Raw genomic sequence first — 20,928 nt, forward strand, 5'->3', positions numbered from 1 at the left:
GGCACCAGAAGATCCTGAGACGGCTACTTTTATCACTTGTGAGTGGGAAACGAGATGTTACTTCAATTCAATAACACTTTACTAATCTGTTATGTGACTACAAAAACCTGAAAATTATGAACTCAAAAGGGAATGGGAATGAATAAAATATAATCCACAATGACAAAAAAAAACGAGATGCAAAATTCAAATACAACCAAGAAAACTTGAAATAAACGACTAGATGGAATAAGAAGACACAAATGCTATCACCAAAATGTGGCACATGTGGGTGGTGCTGTTGCCTCTCAGAAGGTTCCTGGTTCAAATTTCAACGGGGACATTTCTGTATGGAGTTCTCCATGTGCCTATGTGAGTTTTCTCTCAAGTCCATTAAGGGGCAAGTTAACCTAACCAATTATTCTAAACTTATAAAAGGGAGGCTCTACTTGTTTTTGCTCATATTTACTTTAAGTTGGATCTACGCGTTTGTTTTTTTCATTGGGGGCCCAAACGGTTCATAATCTTACATACACAGACATTACTGTGTTGTAGTTTTCCCTTTTCTTAGAATATACCAACTTTATAATGTATGCAGACGATACTGTTATATATACTGATGGTAAGAGCGCTACAGAGGTTGCCAAGAAATTAACAAAGGCAATGCAAAAGGTTGCTGCCTGGTTACATAACTCATGCCTCACCTTAAACTTAGAAAAAACTGTAACCATGTTTTTTACCAAAAGGCGCATATTGAAAGATTGCCCAGACGTCTCAGTAAATGGGAAAAGAATAAACAATGTGGATAAATTCAAGTATTTGGGTGTTACCCTTGACCCAACTCTCACCTTTAAAAACCATGTTAAAAAAATGAGAAACACACTGATTTTTAATCTTGCTAATTTCAGATACATAAGAAATTCACTCACAGTTGAGGCTTCCTGTATGTATCTGAATGCTATGATTATACCTCTTTTTTTATATTGTATTACAAGCTGGTCTCAGTCAAATAAAACAGTTAAAAAACTACTTGAATCATTATACAAAGGTGCCCTAAAAATCCATGATAAAAAACCACGTTGCTACCATCACTGTCATATACTCAATAAATATGAAATCTATGATACCTCTTCATTTCTTCATTATCATATTATATATATATATATATATATATATATATATATATATATATATATATATATATATATATATATATATATATATATATATATATATATATATATATATATATATATATATATATATATATTCAATGTTATTTGGGGGAAGTAATAATTCCATATTAAGAGCAAAAACCATCTCAAACATTTCATGATTTTGTGCGAATGAGTAGAATTGTGACGGCTGTCAGACACAAATATAACATCCACTTCTCTCTGTGTTGCAGTCAGTTTTGCTGAGCTACGGTGTTGCAAACACGAGGAGATATAGCAGATAAATAATTACTAAAATAAAGTTCATGGCTTCTATACTTGACTTTGTCCTTAATGTGCCAGTGACGGTGCATTACAAAACCGGCAGGTTTTTTATTTTAGCCATATCTCTCATATAATTCCACATCTCTGAGCAATAAAGGAAATACACAAGACCTCCTACCCACAGGTAGCAGCTTCCTGTACCAACTCTTTTCCTCTTCAGTCCTGCGCTCAACCACAAATCTGTTCAGAAGGTCACATTCATTGTGACATTCATTTAATATTTTAAACTTTTTTCTCATATATATATATATATATATATATATATATATATATATATATATATATATATATATATATATATATATATATATATATATATATATATATATATATATATATATACTCAATGGACCAGTAAAAACCGGCTGAGAAAGTTGTGTGACTTGAACATTATTCTCAACATATTGTAAACCAACCTTCAAAGCCAAAATTTGGACGCATAAATAAAATAACGATATAGATATATATATATATATATATATATATATATATATATATATATATATATATATATATATGCCTATATGTGTGTGTGTGTGTGTGTGTGTGTGTGTGTGTGTGTGTGTGTGTTATATTAATATATGGCATGTTAGAGTTGAACAACAATTAAAAACAGAACTGCATATTAACAAAAGTGCAAACAGAAAGTCTGTAGAAAACTTGTAAATATTTTTGCCTCAAAAGGCCATGACTGTTGGCTACAGTTGTAGTAAAACAGAATAAAATAACGTATGAACTCAACAGCTCAATGCCATTTTCCATTGGCATTTTATGACTATTTTCTGACTCTCACAGTAATACGGGACAAAGTGCGTCCCTTTTCAGCTTAATACGAGACGCTAATTTAGTTTATAAAACGTTCCGTTTTTCAAGAGACGGTTGGCAACCTTACCTGGAGAGGACATGAGCTTGTTTCAGTTGTCAGGAGTCACTTCTGTATCATGGCCAAACAAGTGTAACGTCAATAAAAAAAAAATTTAAATTAAAGACATGTTGTTTTTTCTTTTTAAAAAGTAACCTACCTGAACAGCCTTCGTCAACCTTTTCTGTTGCCAAAACAATTTAAGGCATTGGAATGTCCGCGAACGGTTAACGGTTTTCGCAAACGGTTAAAACGGCCAGTTCTAGCACCTTTTGACTTTTCATTTTCTTTTTTTTTTTTTTTTTTTTACCTCGTCTGCACACATATTAATGGTTAATACCATGCTGGTACGAACCTAAGGCATATATATGTGCATTGTTAATATATTTATCTTATCTATACGCATACATACGCGTTACTGGGGCGCCGAAAAGGGGGGGTAAAGGATACGGATTATAGGGGCCCATGATTGAGGGGGGCCCAGAGAGGCCCCTAATGATGATCAAAATTATAATAAAGAAAAATAATGACACTAAGTTATTAAATAACATATAATCACACATTTTTTCAATGCCCTGGCCTGGTAACAATAACTTTATTTGTTTTGGAAACATCAACGCCTGCAGCCGCCATCCCCCCCCTCTCTATTTAGGTAAAATGGTTCAGTCCGACTGGATCAGCTGCAGGTAGCGCACCCATGTTTGTCACACAGCTCAGCTGCAAGGGGAGGAGACGGCATCATGCCTCAACAATCAGGCAGCCAAAAAAGAAAATAAAATAAATTAAGAGAGGAGAGAGAGTTGAAGGGTCGACAGTATGTCACCCAGTATTTCCGAAAAAAAGGTGGGTTTGTTAGTTGTGGTGGACATTTACGGAATATTAACTTTGTCCCTGTCTGTGGTCAGTGGCGTCAATTCAGTCGAAGCTAAGGTATGGCCAGGTTACGAGTCACAGAACTTAACTAGAGTAGCCTATCAATCAACACGTCCAGCAAATACTCATCACAGAAGTCTGCTATGGAGCTTATGTGTGGTCAAGAAAATTGGAACTTTTTCAAATGCAGTCTCGATCACTGCAAAAACTCAAAATCTTACCAGGAATATTTGTCTTATTTCTAGTTAAAATGTCTAATTTTTGGTCAAAAAATCTCAATACACTTAAAACAAGAGTCATCACCAGAAAAATAACTTATTTGACCATTTTCACCTGTTTCAAGTAAATTTTCTCTTGAAATAAGTAGAAAAATCTGCCAGTGGGACAAGATTTATCTTCTCATTACAAGCAAAAAAAAATCTTGTTCAACTGGCAGATTTTTCCACTTATTTTAAGTGAAAATCTACTTGAAACAGGTGAAAATGGTTGTTTTTGAGTCTTGTCTTAAATGTAATGAGATTTTTCTTAAGATTTTGAGTTTTTGCAGTGTATAATAACTAGTGAAATCGATCATGTTGTTCTGATTTTCATTTTTAATTATTCTATATGTATTAAGTAATAGAACAATCAATACAAATAGACGCAGAGTAATTCCATAAATGTATTTAAAAAACAAACATTTACATTTTCCCTTGAAGCCAAGGTTTGGCGGCTGCCATACCTGGCCATACCCAATTGACGCCCCTGTCTGTGGTCTATAAGCTAGCTCACTTTTCTCACCATGTTAGCTCAAGAAAACTGGATTTTCACATTTTACTGCTATATTAGTTAAATAATAAATCCAGTCAAACATTTATCAAGCTGTTCTCATTCAATAATAGTTGATCTCCCCTCTGTCAAAATGATGCCTCATTCTGAACAGAGTCAAGTGCAGCAGCAGCAGCTGTCTGTCAGCCCCCAACTTCCCCTGAACCATCCCCAGTGCCCCCACATGAGGAAGGAGGTGAGCAGCTGTGTGTGTTGAAATAATAATTATGACACATTTTTACTATAGTCTCAAAACAATACAAAGGTGAATCTGTTATGGGAAATAATTAAAATTAACAATATACCTGAAAGAAATAAAATGTTCTGTTTGGTTTTACATGAGCTGTCTAGGTTTTAATGTGATTAAATCAATGTTTTAACAGGATAGACATGTTCACCGAGAAAAGGTCGTTCCCAAAATCCTCCACTAGATAGAGCCCTAACTCCTAGAAAGTCAAATAGACTATTAGCACTTTCTACATTAAAATCAAAGATTCTGTGTGTTTAACTTTTATTTTTATTTCTAACCATTGTTATTACTTCTTCTATGCTTGGCTTATACAGTAAGTTTACCCTTCAAAAAATATATTGTTTAACATTTAAGTAAAAGCAGGAACTGATTTATTTTTCTGTGATAGTAGCAAAGAAAACATTTTTTGTCTTTTGACAGATTAGTTGTTTTGTTATTTGTTTATTTATTTGGTTGATCATGCAATCAAATAAGTCAAATTGCCTAAATGTGATGCCGGCAACAGAGTTAGTCTTTATGTGGATGGGGGGGGGGGGTAAAAACAATTTGAGATATGTAATTTGAACTCTTACCTATTTTTTGTTTTAGGTTTGTTTGATGAGACTTGTTGCCACCATTTTTATGTAAAGTATGCAGTTCTTTTTGACATGCCTGCATCGTCTTCCGTGGATATATTGTAAGTTACAAACCTTAAAACCCTCACACACTATTTCAGACCGTGTGCTCAGGGTGGATTGTCTTTTGTTTTTGTTTACAAGTGTGTTATTGTTATGTCTTCTCTCTCAGGACTTCTTGCCCTCTATACCCAGAGTCCCCTCTGAAACGAGGAAAAGTGAAGGGGTTTGATTAGATCTTTCTTTTCTGCTGGCATGATGACTTTATTTTGCATTCATAAATTCACTAATAAACTGCATTCACTTATACACGTTGTGAGGGACCCAGCAGTCGACACAGGGACGCAGACTCAAAAAGGTTTATCAAAAATAGTTAAATTTATTTTTTCTTTCACAAAATCTCAAAAAGATACGATTTAGGGCCTTTTAAAGTTTGCCAAAACCAAAAAGACAGGATAAAACACTCTCAACCTCTCTTCTCCCTAAATGAAACAAAGAAACTCCCTTTTATACAATCAGACCAAACCAAAATAAATAACAGGATAATTAACAAATCAATTAAGCTTACAAAGGAACAAAACTTGTGGAAAAGACAAACTATATATTTTACATAAATAACGTATTCAAACTAATATTTACATATATACACAAACTTATCCAACTTAAATTAAACTTAACAAAACCCTAACAAAATCTTAAATCCCCCCCCACGACTGGAGAGCAGATGGATCATGCCGAGCAGGTCTTAAGCAGGAGGAACCTTTTTGCCCCTCCTTTGCCGTTTCCGCCCGGACACCAGTCGCTGACGCACACCTCACTGGGATGCCGAGTTGGCCAGACTCAGGACCCCCAAAGCGGGCATGGTAAATAAATAAACAAACAGAAATTATTAACAAAAGCAAACCATAGTCCACACAAATGAGTGCACTAGCAAATGCGTGACCATGTGCTTAAAATAAAGTCTGTATGACGTATGAAATCAAAAGACTATGTGTCATGTGTTTATTTGTTCACTGATGTTCATGTTGTGATGTGTGCAGATCCTAATAATACTAATAATGTGCAAACGTAAACTTAAATGTTTAATTAAACTAATAAACAAAGCAAACTGAATGAGTGTGAAGGGGAGGGGTTACCGACAGGCAGACTGTGTTGGTGGTTGCCGTGGTGTGGGCGCGTCTGCGACCATCACACACTCCCCCCCCTTCTGGAGACTCGCCATGGGAGCGAGACAGGAAGTCAGCTCTGGCATTGGACCTCCCTGGGATGTGAGCCACAATAAACCGATAGGGCTGCAGTGCGAGATACCATCTCGTGATGCGTCCATTTGTGTCCTTCATCCGTTGTGTCCCAGGGTCCCAGGCCCAGGGTATGGAATGACCCAAGGCGATGACTGTCTCTGTAGCACCCTGAGGAACCACCAACTCTGTAGCTGGCCCACACTGGTGATAGAGCACACCATCTTTCAGGAAATGCCACTCTCCAGCATCCTGATCAGGCTTCAGCTTCCTCTCTTGTTCCTTAGCTTTCTGCATCAAGCTTGCCAGGGTTGGGTCATCATTCTGCATCTCAATGATATTCACAGGAAGCGTGAATTGTAATGGTGGTGTTAGGGGAGATTCAGAAGACTGATTGTTGACGGTGTACTGGAACTTATCTTGTCTTTTATGGCTGCATGACTTTCGAGATCTCCCGGGTGCATTCTCCAAGTCAGCATCATAAAAAGGCAAAACACTCACCCATGGGGGAGACTCCTCACCCTTCTTGGATTGGGACCTTGTTGTTGCAACATTGCACGTCTGCTTCCGCTGCAAAAGGTCCGGCAGTACTGGCAGGTCTCGGCCCAGTACCACGGGGAACGGTAGGTCATCTGCTACACCCACAGTCATGAGGTAAGTTTGGTCCTGTACTTTAAGATAGACATCAGCAGTTGGTATTAGCTTCTCATCCCCATGCACACAACGTACTGGAATACAGTTAGCACTCTGAACAAGATCGTGTGATACACATTTAGGATGCACCAATGTTTGGTCACTCCCAGAGTCAATAAGTGCTTGAAAATCGGTGCCATGCACTTGCATATTAATCATATGAGGCATTTGCTGGACTGTCCGATTTTCCTTCGTCTGTTGTCTAGGAACATGACACACTTGAGTAATCTTCGCCCTCCTTGGACAATTTGGCTTCACATGGCCCTCTTCTCCACATTGATAACAAACAGGCACTCTGCTAGAGGGCCTTTGCTCCGAGGTAGAAGTTTCCTGAAGGGAAGGCTTACCAGACCCCTGGGGGTACCGTTGCGTATGCTGGCTCTGAGGCTTACGTGGCTCTCTGGGGGGTTTTCCAGGCATTATAGGTCCAATGCTGATTTTTCCTCCTTGCCGCCACGAAGACATCAGCCAGCTCTGCAGCCTCAACTGCTGAGTCTGGGTTATGTTCTTTGACCCAGACCTGTAACTCAGGGGACAACATACGCAAATATTGCTCAAGAATAAGAAGTTCGTTAATTTCTGCGATAGTTTTACCTCTTGGTTGAATCCATTTGACGTAATTTTCTTTTAATCTCACATAGAGCTCCCTAGGGCTCTCTTCTGGCCCGACATCGAGAGATCTGAACCTCTGACGGTATGTTTCAGGGTTAATGTTGTATTTTCTGAGAATAGCTGCTTTAACTCTGTCGTAGTTGAGGGCTTCATCTCCATCCATATGGACATACGCACCTCTGGCCTTCCCAGTCAGCAAGGGAACAAGGTGCAGAGCCCAGTCCCCTCTCGGCCAATGGCAAGCAGCTGCCACACGTTCAAAAGTTATTAAAAAATGTTCTACATCATCTGAGTCGGACAACTTCTGTAGCTTTGGCTCGGCGTAGCGGCACGGCACGGGACCACGTGGAGGCAGTTCGTTTAGATCCGCTTCACCCCTAGGGTCGTCATTGCCTACCTCATGCGCTGGACCACCTCGGGCTCCCCCGAGTGGTGCTGGAGGCTGTTGCTCCGCCACGTCTTGCCGTAACATGCCAAATTGTTGTCGGAGGGCCTCAAACCGCCGGTCCTGCTCCACCAACTCTTGGGTGCGTTGAACTTCCCGTGCCTCCTGAGCCACGATATGTGTGCGTAGCAGGTCTGCCAGTTCTTTGAGAGTTGGCTCTCCTGGATTGCTGGCATTGTCTTCTTCCTCGCCACTGCTATCCTCAAAGCCTGTCGCTGGCCCTGCACCAGGGGTTGCTGCTGCTCCTCCTCCTCCTCCTCTCTGGACGCCACGGCCACGTCCTCTGCCGTCACGCTGCATCTCGTAGGAGGTTGCACTCAAAAAATGGAGGGGAAAAAACTCAATGAAAAAAATTGAGAGAAAAATTTTAGGGGAAAAATGCAAGTCTGCGCCCCCTTACTGGCTATATCCCACCACTGCCACCATATGTGAGGGACCCAGCAGTCGACACAGGGACGCAGACTCAAAAAGGTTTATCAAAAATAGTTAAATTTATTTTTTCTTTCACAAAATCTCAAAAAGATACGATTTAGGGCCTTTTAAAGTTTGCCAAAACCAAAAAGACAGGATAAAACACTCTCAACCTCTCTTCTCCCTAAATGAAACAAAGAAACTCCCTTTTATACAATCAGACCAAACCAAAATAAATAACAGGATAATTAACAAATCAATTAAGCTTACAAAGGAACAAAACTTGTGGAAAAGACAAACTATATATTTTACATAAATAACGTATTCAAACTAATATTTACATATATACACAAACTTATCCAACTTAAATTAAACTTAACAAAACCCTAACAAAATCTTAAATCCCCCCCACGACTGGAGAGCAGATGGATCATGCCGAGCAGGTCTTAAGCAGGAGGAACCTTTTTGCCCCTCCTTTGCCGTTTCCGCCCGGACACCAGTCGCTGACGCACACCTCACTGGGATGCCGAGTTGGCCAGACTCAGGACCCCCAAAGCGGGCATGGTAAATAAATAAACAAACAGAAATTATTAACAAAAGCAAACCATAGTCAACACAAATGAGTGCACTAGCAAATGCGTGACCATGTGCTTAAAATAAAGTCTGTATGACGTATGAAATCAAAAGACTATGTGTCATGTGTTTATTTGTTCACTGATGTTCATGTTGTGATGTGTGCAGATCCTAATAATACTAATAATGTGCAAACGTAAACTTAAATGTTTAATTAAACTAATAAACAAAGCAAACTGAATGAGTGTGAAGGGGAGGGGTTACCGACAGGCAGACTGTGTTGGTGGTTGCCGTGGTGTGGGCGCGTCTGCGACCATCACAACGTTCCTGAGTTCAGGCAATACTTTACATCAGTGGTCCCCAACCTTTTCTGTACCGCGGACCGGTTTAATGTCTGACAATATTTTCACGGCCCAATATAAAGGTGTAGCTGATAAAAACTAAATAAAATGACCGGCATTAAAAACTGTGGTATTTTCGCTATAGTAATAATAATAATAATAATAATAAAAAAACCTCATTTTTGAAGAAATAAAATGAAATAATGGAAATTGTAAATTACCTATAATATCAGTGTTTCTATAAATGTGTTTTTATGTTTGTTTTCTCATTAACGTTATTTAAAGCCAGGCTTTTATTTTATTGTTATATATTAAGTAGACCGATATTTAGTGCTTTTATTTTGGAGGCGTCTCACCGAGACCTCGTAAACATCCGGCGCTTCGGACTTTAACGGTAAAAGTTTAACGGCAGAGAAAGTGTGTTTGAAAGACTAAACTAGTGTCGGGAATGCTGAAGTGGAGCCTAACTGACACAAAAAGCACCTTCTGATGAGGATTTGTGTACATTTTATACCGTATTTATATCCAGCTTGAGTTTGGTCGCTCATGTATTGTGGTAGCTTTATTGCCAACTGAGCGAGCAGCTGCGTCGGTCTGTATTTAAGTTAAACTTATATGTAGAAAGACTAACTATTTTATTTTATTCCTTTATAGCTCTTACGGTGTGTTTGCAGTGTATTTACATCCAAGGAATAAAAACATTGTGAACCATCAGTTTGAGAGTCATCCATCATCAGTCGGGGATTCTACAGAAATTATTTTTTAATTAAATTTTTTTTTTTTTTTTTTTTTTTTCTCCTCTCTCTCTGTGCGGCCCGGTACCAAATGACCCACGGCCCGGTACCGGGCCGCGGCCCGGGGGTTGGGGACCACTGCTTTACATTACAGAATCAGTGTGATTTCAACCCAGGGCCACTTGGGGGCCCCAAATTACAGCCATCTGGTGCTGGTCCTCATCCTTGGCTCTTGTATACTCCGATTTCTTGATTCTACAGATCATTTAATACTATATTAATTTTGTTGACATTTTCTTCAGCTTGAATAGAAACTGATTCATCCTGATTAAGATGAATTATTTTCCTTATAAATATTAAGTGAAGAAATAATATTATCAGGACTGAGATTGATATTTATAGCAGCACAAAGGAACTGTTGCAGTTTTAGGTCACCCTATAGATGTTAGTCAGTCGGCGTCACACAACTAATGACGCCGACTATTGTGGATACGTCTTGCTGAGACTAGTCAGGTTCATGCTCTGCTCACAGCTTCATTTCTCTGTTTGGTTGTATTCTTAATACAAATGACGGTAATTGCGTCATGATGTTCTCCGCGTGTCGCTGTTTTGATCGAGATATCCCAAATTTTTAATTACCATGTATCCGGGGATAACCCTGTTTGCTCACGCATGTAAACGGAATATTCTGAATGTTTCAGTAACAGGAATATTAGCAATAACCCAAATTTTTACTGCATATAAACGTAGTCAGTTATTTTATATCTTCGAACAACTGATCTATTGGTAAACCCAGACCTCTTAGTTACTGTTGCTAACTCATACAGGCTATAACGCTGACTGTGTATAAACCTTGTCCAAACAAAACACAAAAGGACCACTTGTGGCAAAAGAACATTAAAATGTGGCTTAAATTCCCCAAGGAAGGAAATCTTAAAATAGACATGGAGGGGAAAAGGGTCAACTGGGGGTAAAGCTTGAGTTATGATTCTGCGTCAAAACGACGCTGTGCCTACGGCGTGTGGTTTGCGTTGACGCAGACCACACGCCGTCACTGACGTGCACCTCCCGAAAATTGTAACTACGCGTCGAGGCGACGCAGACCACACGCAGACGGAGAGGGCTGTGATTGGTTCGCTTGGTAGCGACGCATTTCCGGTTTCCGGTTTGAAGCAGTCGTGAACTTTCAGCGCTCTTTTCTTCGTGTATGTGTGATTTTTTTTTTTTTTGTTTTGTTTTTTTGCACAATAGTTGTCCTTATCTCTTTGATTCCCTGTGACCGGAAAAAGGAAAGGAAAGGAAAAGATCGCTAACTAGCGGTCTCGCGGGGTACTTCACCGCGACGAAATGGAGTGACGGAGAAGTCCAAAGGGTTCACGACGGCGTCACGGTGACGGTGTGTGCTCTGCGTTGGTTTGACGCAGAACCATAATTCAGGCTTTAGGGTTTGTATTTCACATTGCAAGGGGGAGAAGCCTCATCTTATGGTCAATATCTCGCGTTACAACATCCGGGGTCAACACTGCTCATGCACTGCAGAATTAAGATTTACTTTACTATTAATTAGTTAATTTTGTCAGCTCTGCTGCACTGAAGATCTTCACATCGGCTGCAATATTTATCAACTTAAGCCCAATTGTAATATCATTAATTAAGCATGCACAGCTTACTTTTTTCTTTTTTTTTTCTTATGGAAAAAAAACCTAATTATCTGTCACAACAATGCATGTTGTTTTGTACGTATCCCCGAATTAGGGCTGTCACCACCATTGAATTAACTCTTATACAAATAATCATTGTTTTTTTCTGTTGATTTTGAGCCACAAACAGCTTTTTCAGTGGTCACCACCATGAGCCCCGCGTCTCATGATCCTGCTGAATGTTTCTCTGGACCAAATGCATCCAGTTTGGACCTGCGCTCTTGGCAGTTTATAGTTCGCAGGTTAATTCAGGACAACATCGCAGAGTACAGGAGGACGCAGTTCAGTCCTTCTGCTGGAATTGTAGCATACTTGTGAATCAGCGCTAAGCTAATGGGTGAGTTTGGTGACGTGAGAGGAAGTGTGACAGGAAATCACAAATTTGAAGTGAAATGCAATCTCACATGGCATGATAGCAAATTCAGACCATTTAATGCTCAGAAAAATGCTCAAAAAATGAAGGAGCTGCAGAAATATTTGACTTGGAAACTATATGACGTATCTGCCGATGTCACAGTGCATTATGGGGAAGCCACGGATCTGATCATTTATGTTTTTTTTGTTTTTTTTTTGTTTGTTTTGTCTTTTTTTAAGTTGGCAAAAAAAAAACATTGTTTTATTTCTAAATGGGAGCTGCAGTGTTTAGGTTGGTGAAGCTGCATCTCATCAAATTTGGAGACAGCTGCAGTATTATCCTTTAAAAAGAAAAATTAGGAAATATCTGACCCGGCACATTAAAGTACTAGAGTCAACCATACACTTTTCTGTAGAATCAACTTTTCTAGAATCAAACATAACACTGTCTGTCAGGCAGGTAAACACTGGCAACAACTGGGTTGTGCAACAGAACTGTGATCCAAAACTACAACTACAATCTACAACAAGCTTACCAAAGAGTGTTGCAATGACTTTACCCAATCCTCCAAAGGGGAGACTGTGGTAGAACCTTGAAGAGCTAAACATAATGAATGCTGAAAAATCTAAGGCTGCGTCTGAAATCGCATACTTCCACCCTAATGAGTATACAAAATGAGTATGCGAGATTTTTTAGTGCATCCGAAACATTAGAACGTACTCAATAGTATGCTCTATCCATACTCTTTCTGGAGAATTATTTTAGTGTAGATTGATGGACACTAGCCGAGCAGAAACTTAATAGTACTTCTGAATTAATGCACACTACTGATATTTACTCAAAAGTGTCCCGAACTTACGTATACTTTTTAGTATATACTTTTTAGTATGGCATTTCGGACGCCCCGTAAGGCTTCATTTACTTAACAGTAAGACCTGGTAATCACAAGACTATCTCTAATTATACCCTGATACATAAAGCAGATCCACTTTTTTCTTCCAACAAAGACCCACTTGGACCCCATATATTTGTCATGTATCCTTTATTGTTCATAAACATAACACCTGTCATGCCATTTTCATGCCAGACTCAGAAATTTCACAAATAAAAAGCTAAAGCAGTAACAAATACAGTCACTCAATAAATAAACAATTTGCAAAACACACACACACACAAAGCAGTCACATTCTTCTAATCAAAGCAAAGGAAAAGTCATTCTTTTAAATGATTCGTCATCTCTCTGGGTCTAATATTAATCACAAGCCTTTGCAACACATTTCACAAAATATAATGTTTTGATAATAAAAAACACGTGAGGAGACCCTGTTGCGTGATTGCAAACAGCTGATAGGCCATCTGATATGATGAAAGAAGAAACTTCCCATATTGCACAAACATTTTGAAAAGAATGCAACGTTGCACATTCATGCTGATCTTGCATGTTTTAACCAAGATTTAACATAACCTTTTCTGTGATAAGTTATTCTGCATAGGAAAGAGACTGAGCCAAAACCAAAGAGCGGCGAGAGAAGGGCAGTGTTTATGTAGCAAACGCATTCAAATATATAGAAACCATGAAATATATCAATAAAACTGCCAAAACGCCTCAGTCAAACTGTTCATTTGTGAAACCAACTCACAATATGAGTTACGATGCACCTTTATATTACCCAAAAAGACTAGTTCATGTCTTCTCTGAGTCCTAATAAAGGTTACTCTTTAAATTACTTCTAAAAGTGCAAATCGGTGCTTGATATCAATAGGAGTGATCAACGACATCAAAGATCAAATGTGTCACATACTGCTCTGAAAACTCAATGTGACCTCGAAGGGGAATTCAGCTCAAGAAATAATCCAAATGAGCAATTTATCATAAAATGATGACAAGGGATCAAATGAATCCTGTACCACTAAATAGTGACCAATGTAATGTTGAAACTTCTTTATGCTTTGCAAAGACGTGCTTTTCATCATCTATTTTAATAATTTAGCGTGATAACTTTGGCAAACTGAGAGGAAAGGGTTAAGTGAGTAAGAGATTCCTGTCGCTATAGGACTTTTTGACTTGACTCTCTGACATTCTCTTACAGCCAAACCAGTCATAAGCCACATAACTGAGCAAATATGTAACCTGTCAAAAGTGTCAGGCTACTTCACTTTATCTGAAAAAAAGTGGAGAAAAAGCCATAATTAAGAAATAATAATAATACATCCCTCTTTCAAAAGGGCAGTTGGCAGTTTAAAATGGCAGCTAAAATAGGAACTAAAGCACTCAGCAATGTCTTCATCAGCATTCTCTCAGCTAATTTGTTGGCAACAGCATCTTAAGGCCACTTAGAGAGACCCCAGTACCACCAGTGGGTTTATGTCACTCAGCTTCCCAGCTAAAAAAATAATAATCTGGATTGACTGAAAACTTGCAACGCTCTTGCTTTCAACATGAGAGAAGTGTATACCCGTCTCTGTGCGGTTTAACAATTTCACCAAGTTCAGGCTGAGGATTTGAGCTGACTTGGAAACCAGTTTATTAGCTTATTCGTAGTGAAGGAACACACTTAAATTATCCAGAATATTGTTGGAAGAAAGAGAGATTTGTTTATGGAAGCTCAAAGATGAGTTTCTAAATCACAAAACTAAAAGAAAAAAGAAAGGGGCAAAACTCTGCTTTAGATAATGAGACACTCATTATCATCTTGTTTAAAATAATAGGGCGGAAATGCCTATGTTGGCACGGTTCTACTCTAATAGCCCTTGTGGAGAAACCAGGCATGCATCTTTTGAATTTGAAAAAAAAAACAACACCAAAGTCCTTTCTGGAACTGCTACAATCTTGACCACCAGAGAGGTGCTACAGCACTACAAGAACCTTAGGTAGCACAGACAACGTCGTGTTTCTGGGAATAATATCAAAATATTCTATGTTGCTGTATTAAGAGGGAGATTTAGACATCTTAGAATAAAATTCTATGGTTGCTGCAAATATTTGACTATAAAACTACAGAGCTTAGGTACTGATGTCAGAGCGTAATACATTATGGGGCGGTGCCACCATATTGTGAGGCCACAGGCAACAAAAACACCACCATCAGCTAAACTTGCTTATGGTGATTTAAAACTTTTATATGTAGCAATACCACTTCTGACCACACGGGACGTTCAAAAGAACCACCGATAACACTGTTCTAATGAATGAGAGCACTTTGTATAAGTCGGGGTTTGACATGTGCTTTCTTTCACGTGCTTTCTTGTGGTCCGAAGTATATTCATACATGATATAGCTTTAAGTATGTATTAAAGCAGTTTAAAGGAAGAGGGGCTGTATAAATACAATCATCTACAACATGCGCAAAGATGCCAAATCAAAAAGATAAAAATTACTGGAAGCTTCGAACTTTATGAAATCAAGAAAGGGTGAATGCATCTGTGATTGTAAAGCCTTATCTCCCCTGATGCTTTTTGATATTTTTATGTATCTCATCTGGGGTGTCAGTGCCTATGCAGCTGGTCAGTTTTGCAATTAAAAGTTCAAGTTAAGCTCACTAATGGTTGGGTACATGGCCTGGAAATTTGTAAGCCTGAAACATTCTTGTTCAGATATAGGGGAGTGCCTTCTTTTGCCATGTATTGCCAGCTTTTTAGCATATTGAGGATACAGTAACATTGCATTTTCACCTGATGTTTAGCCCTTGTTTCTTAAATAATGCTTCACATGTACACGGGTCATACATTAAATCCTTTTTTGGTTCTGCTTCCAGGGAAAATAGCTTCAGAACGACAGTCACTATTCTAATTTGGCTACCATACCATGACTTGAAAATGTGGGAAAAATAATGTTGGCAACGTGAGTAGGTAACCTATGTGAGTGCTGCGACCGCTGCCTCACAATATGGCGACTCGCACGTGCCAGCCCCTGCATGACATTGCATTGCCAACCTGATCCAACAAAGGAGCTGTCACCTGTTTTAAAAAAATACTTTGAGTTGAGTGGATTACCTAACTCTTGTTGTGAAGTTGTGCTCTTCATTTTTGAATTCCACTGATTTATTATAATTATCTGATTCAACCTCTCTTAAACTGGGCACTTTAATTCACACTGATGTGCTAAAACAGCAACCTTCAGCCTTTCATTGCAGGTCACTACTCTGTAATTATGTCTTCTGTATCAGATAAGAGGTAATAGTAAGAAAGGAAGTAATCAATCCAAAATGTATGCAAAATTACAAACGTTGAGGTACTAACTTCAGGACAACATCCTCCACTGTAAGAAGAAAGTTCACACAATATAAAACATGGTCAGGCTCTTAAAGTCTTCTTAAAGTTTGCTTATGTGTGAAAGCATCTCTTTTTAGATTGTCATTTGGAACCAAAACGAAACAAAATAAACATTTTGTCTCTGTTTATCATGTCCATTGCTGGTTTCATGAGTCATAAGTTCGACAACTGAGGCCTGATGATACCACCCCTCGTGTTGGCCCAAAGTCTTGTCTGGCTCTGAGGAGGTTTGAAAGGTTTCCCCCTGTAAAGTCCTGCCTACTGATGTTTAGAAGCCAGCTCTCACTGGGTGATAGGCGTGGAGGGGAAAGCTGGCACAGTTGGTGTGGTAGGGCTGGTGGGAGTTTGTGTCGAGCTCTGGTAGGATCGAAGTAGAACTTTGTGCTTGGTGGCCACCTCCTCTCGCCTGCGCTGCTGTTCGGCCAAGAACTCCTTGAGACGAGTAGTTGTAAAGGTAAGGGTCTGCCTGCGTAGGCGCATCAGGTATGCATCTTGAAGCCAAGAGTTACTGAAGCAGTCCTTGATGGATGGACGGGCCCTGTTGAAGACAATGACCCAACTGGCTTGGTATACTATATATACTGGAGTGATCAAGATAGAAAAATGGATTGCCCTTTATATAATTAACATTAGAAATCGTTATCTTACCAAGGGTAGCTACAGAGGATCTTTTTCAGGAACATAGAGGCACTTTGGGACACATTCTGATAGAGTTTAGAGAGGTCAAACTTTGCAGCGTGGATCCTGACTTCAGTCTCCTGAGGATCATTTGCCATAAAAGGCGACCTTCCACTCAACCTTGAAAATCGGGAAAGTCAAAAAAACAGGTGGAAACAATGCTCAATAAAAGCTGTTTTGTTCATTATTTAATTGGGATTAAATTAAATGAGACAACATTACAATGAGACAATGGCCGCGTTCAGACTGCAAGCAAATCGGATATATATCTGATTCCTTCTCATATCCGATTTTCAGGGCTGACTGTCCACACTGTTTTTAGCAAGTGTCCATATCGGATATGGCTCTGTTCAGACTGGGCCACATCATGTCCGACTGATCTGACGGGTTGCCATAGCAACGACGGAGCGGAGGCGTCACCCAGGGCGTGTATTGTGTGAAGTCATGTATTACTTTTATATATATAAAAAATCCCAAAAATATCTGTACCGTTTCTGATTGGGTCGGCACTGCGCATCATTTTTAGACATAACAATTAACGCATACCGCAAAAGTTGTGTGATCGGTGGAGGGACCCGACGTCCCAGCAAAATGAGAAACAGAGAAAAGTGTTCAGAACAAAACCACCAGCAAACTAACAAACCAACCAACAAAGCTCAGAGTTAACAAAACGAACCAGCAATTAATAACTGGCAGCCCCGCTCCATAACCTCTCCTCCTAGGAGGAGAGGGGCTGACGGGCTGCAGGTTCGGGCTCACAGCGCGACTGAAGGCTGATTTATGGTTCCGCGTTACACCAACGCAGAGCCTACGGCGTAGGGTACGCGGCGACACGCACCTACGTGGAAATGCAGTCTTTTTTTCTGCTATTAAAACATGATTTGTAATGTGAATTTGCAACACTTAAACTACAAATAATAGTTTTTGACGTGACATCAGAGATTGTACATGCTCTCTGTGAAAGGATGAGTAGCTCCACAACTGGAAATGGGCGGGTGGTTTGGAGCGTCTGGGACAGTCATATCCGATATGAGTGTTTGGAGCTGTTCACACTGACACGCATCTGCCCAAATGAGATATGGATCGGATATGAAACTACCTCCCGGAGGTGGTTTCGATCTGGTTTGCAAAAATCGGATATCATGTGGTTTGGGACTGTTCAGACTTCAAAAGAGTCATCCAGTTTCAATCTGGATGGGCTAAAAATCGGATATTTGCCTGCAGTCTGAACGCGGCCAAAGTGTCTCTGTGGTATGAAATTATAGCATATAGAAAGACGTGACAGCGGAGATTTCTCATTTTATACAACCACAAATGAATTCCTGTGGAAAGAGAATTTGCTCAGAAGAAGCTGTTAAACAAATACTCACATGATGAAAGTCATCACACCCACGCTCCAGATATCAGCTGGAGGGCCCACGACATCCCCTTTCAACATTTCTGGCGCTAAAAGCAGAAGAAAGGGAAAAGACCAGCCTTTACTTGTCTTTAATTATTTTTTTAAACAGAAAATGAAACAAACAAACAAAAAAATGACATGTTATTGATAGTGAGGATGGTAACCTTTGCACATGACTGTACATTAACAAAGCTCTTACACATGTACTCCAGTGTTCCAATTGGAGGGCTAAATTGCTTGAGGAAGAGGGGGTTGTAGCTCTGAGCACTTCCAAAGTCAATGATCTTGATGACGTTCATCTGGGTGACAATGATATTTTCCGGCTTGATATCCAGATGCAGGATACGGCGAGAATGAAGGTAGTCCAGACCCTGGAGGGTCTGCATGATATAAGTCACCACATCGTCCTCTGAGTAACGGAACCTGCACAAGATCAGACAGCAGAAGGTTAAACCAATTCAGGTGCAATAGATTAATGCATTTGTTTAAAGTTAGCTTTGTGTCTACTGAGCCATTTCAAACCTGGAGCCGCTTTAAGTGCAGACTCACCTATCTATAAGGCTGTAGAGCAACTCCTTCCCACTGCAGTACTCAGAGATGAGCACCAAGTAGCGTGGTGTGACATACGCTTCATGAAGAGCCATGATCCTGTCATGATGAAGGGACTTTAGGATGTCATACTCCTGAAGCACCGACTGCTTGCTCTCTGCCTCGTAAGGAACGATCTTAGCCATGAACAGGTTGCCTGTGGCATTTTCTCGACACTCTCGGATCACACCAAACCGACCCCTGCGCGAGAGGAAAATAGTATAAATCGAGTTTGGTAAAGAAGACAACATGTTGTACAGTGTTTCATGAAGTGAACAGATGTCATGAAGGTTAACAGAGTTAACTGTTTTACTGTAAGTGCCATAAAAACTTCCAAACAAGTGTTCATAAATAATAAATGTAATGAGATGAATAGATTATTGATCAAATGGGATACCCGGGACAAAATATCTGAATATGTTGACATTGGGGACGGTGCAAGATAGTGATAGCAAAGAAGCTATATTTTGATGATGATGATGACTTGGTTTTATATAGCGCCCTTAAGGCACCCAGAGCACTTTACAGAGATCATTATTCATTCATACACATTCTCTCCGGTGGTGGTAAGCTACGTTTTTGTAGACACAGCTGCCCTGCAGACTGACAGAGGCGTGGTTGCCATATTGCGCCAAACGGCCCCTCCGACCACCACCAACATTCATACACATTCAAACACATTCACACGACTTAAACTTAAATGTTACCTTGCTTTTTCATCCATAAACGTATAAGGTTTCTGTGGAACTCCCTGGCGCAGAGATCCGTCCCCAGGTCTGCCCAGTGGCGTCCTGCGTCCCGAGGGTGTGGCCCGTCCAGACGGAGTGACCCGTCCGGATGGTGTACTGCGACTGTCCCCTGCCTGCAAAACTGGTGTCAAGCTCTGAACTACCACCACAGGTGGGGTAATGGGTGTAATGGCTATCGGCGTTGGAGCGGCTTGAGAAGGGGGAGTAACACGAGCAGTCGCAGCCGGAGCGTACATTGGCACGGATGAAATAGGTTTTCCCATGACAGGAGCAGGTGACGGTGCAGGAGAAGGAAGCCTGTTGGTAATGGATGTGAATGCAGGACTCTGAGGTTTGGGTGGAACAACAGGTGGGAATGCCAGCTTTGTTTGGGGTTTGCTCATACTGATGCTAATGCTAGTCTTGGCTTTGGCTTGGGCAGCTGTTGTAGTCTGCACTGGTTGTGAAGTTGAAGTTGTACTAACGGGCAGAGTGACAGCACGGTGGCTGGCACTGACCTGCACAGCAGGCTTGATGGTTACTGGGGAGGCAGATTTGACCACGGGAGCTGAAGCTGATGGATGGGCAGGTTGGGCATTTGTCACTGCAGTGGATTTAGTGGGAGCAGGTTTAATTGGAGGCACTGTCATGGATGACATCATTACTACAGGCGGAGAAGAAGCAGTGGTAGGAACAGTCTTGACCACTGCAGCAGCACTGGATTTAACTGGTTCTGATGGAAGATAGTGACAGATACGACTCTGATGAGACTTGGTTTATATATTTATATGATGCATGCTATGCAGTGATGCACATAAATACAATTATATATGGAGAACTTAGCCTTGACCAAAGATTAGGCTACAAGTAGAAACATAAACCCCAAAGTTTTGAAAATCTAAAATCAAATTTTAACCTTTACAAACTTTACCTACTAAATGATGTTCAATAGTTACGACATTCAGTTCAAGATATTGCTTTATTGAAAATGTAGTCAATTGTAGTTTATTTTAATGTCACATGTATTTAAAAAAAACATAAACTTTTTTTCTTTTTTGTTTTAGATCATCTTAGATTTACCCTTGAGAGTTGCTTTTGAATGTTTAATACATTGTTATTCTTTCTTCCAGTACAGAACTTTGCATACACTTGATTGGTATTTGGGAGAGTTGCTTTCGAATGTTTAATTTGGCATCAAATGTTTTGCATATCCCTCGACAACATTTCTTCAGGGTTGAGTTTGGCTTTGTGAAGTCAACTCCAGTACCTTCACCGTA

General features: G+C 39.9%; 1 protein-coding gene across 2 annotated transcripts in view; it reads right to left on the bottom strand.

The window, feature by feature from the left end:
* Window positions 1–13,924: 13,924 nt before the first annotated feature.
* spegb (striated muscle enriched protein kinase b) overlaps window positions 13,925–20,928 on the bottom strand; it is a 58,142-nt gene continuing 51,138 nt past the window's right edge. For both annotated transcript variants that reach the window (XM_061723914.1, XM_061723913.1), the window contains exons 36-41: window positions 19,631–20,384; window positions 18,885–19,124; window positions 18,535–18,758; window positions 18,307–18,382; window positions 16,907–17,056; window positions 13,925–16,796 (exon numbers count right to left, since the gene is read on the bottom strand). In XM_061723914.1, the coding sequence (XP_061579898.1) occupies window positions 16,541–16,796; window positions 16,907–17,056; window positions 18,307–18,382; window positions 18,535–18,758; window positions 18,885–19,124; window positions 19,631–20,384 (1,700 nt within the window). In that variant the 3' untranslated portion in view covers window positions 13,925–16,540. The remainder of the gene's footprint in view (window positions 16,797–16,906; window positions 17,057–18,306; window positions 18,383–18,534; window positions 18,759–18,884; window positions 19,125–19,630; window positions 20,385–20,928) is intronic.

This window comes from Cololabis saira, chromosome 6 (assembly GCF_033807715.1).
Source record: "Cololabis saira isolate AMF1-May2022 chromosome 6, fColSai1.1, whole genome shotgun sequence".
Lineage (NCBI taxonomy): Eukaryota > Metazoa > Chordata > Actinopteri > Beloniformes > Belonidae > Cololabis > Cololabis saira.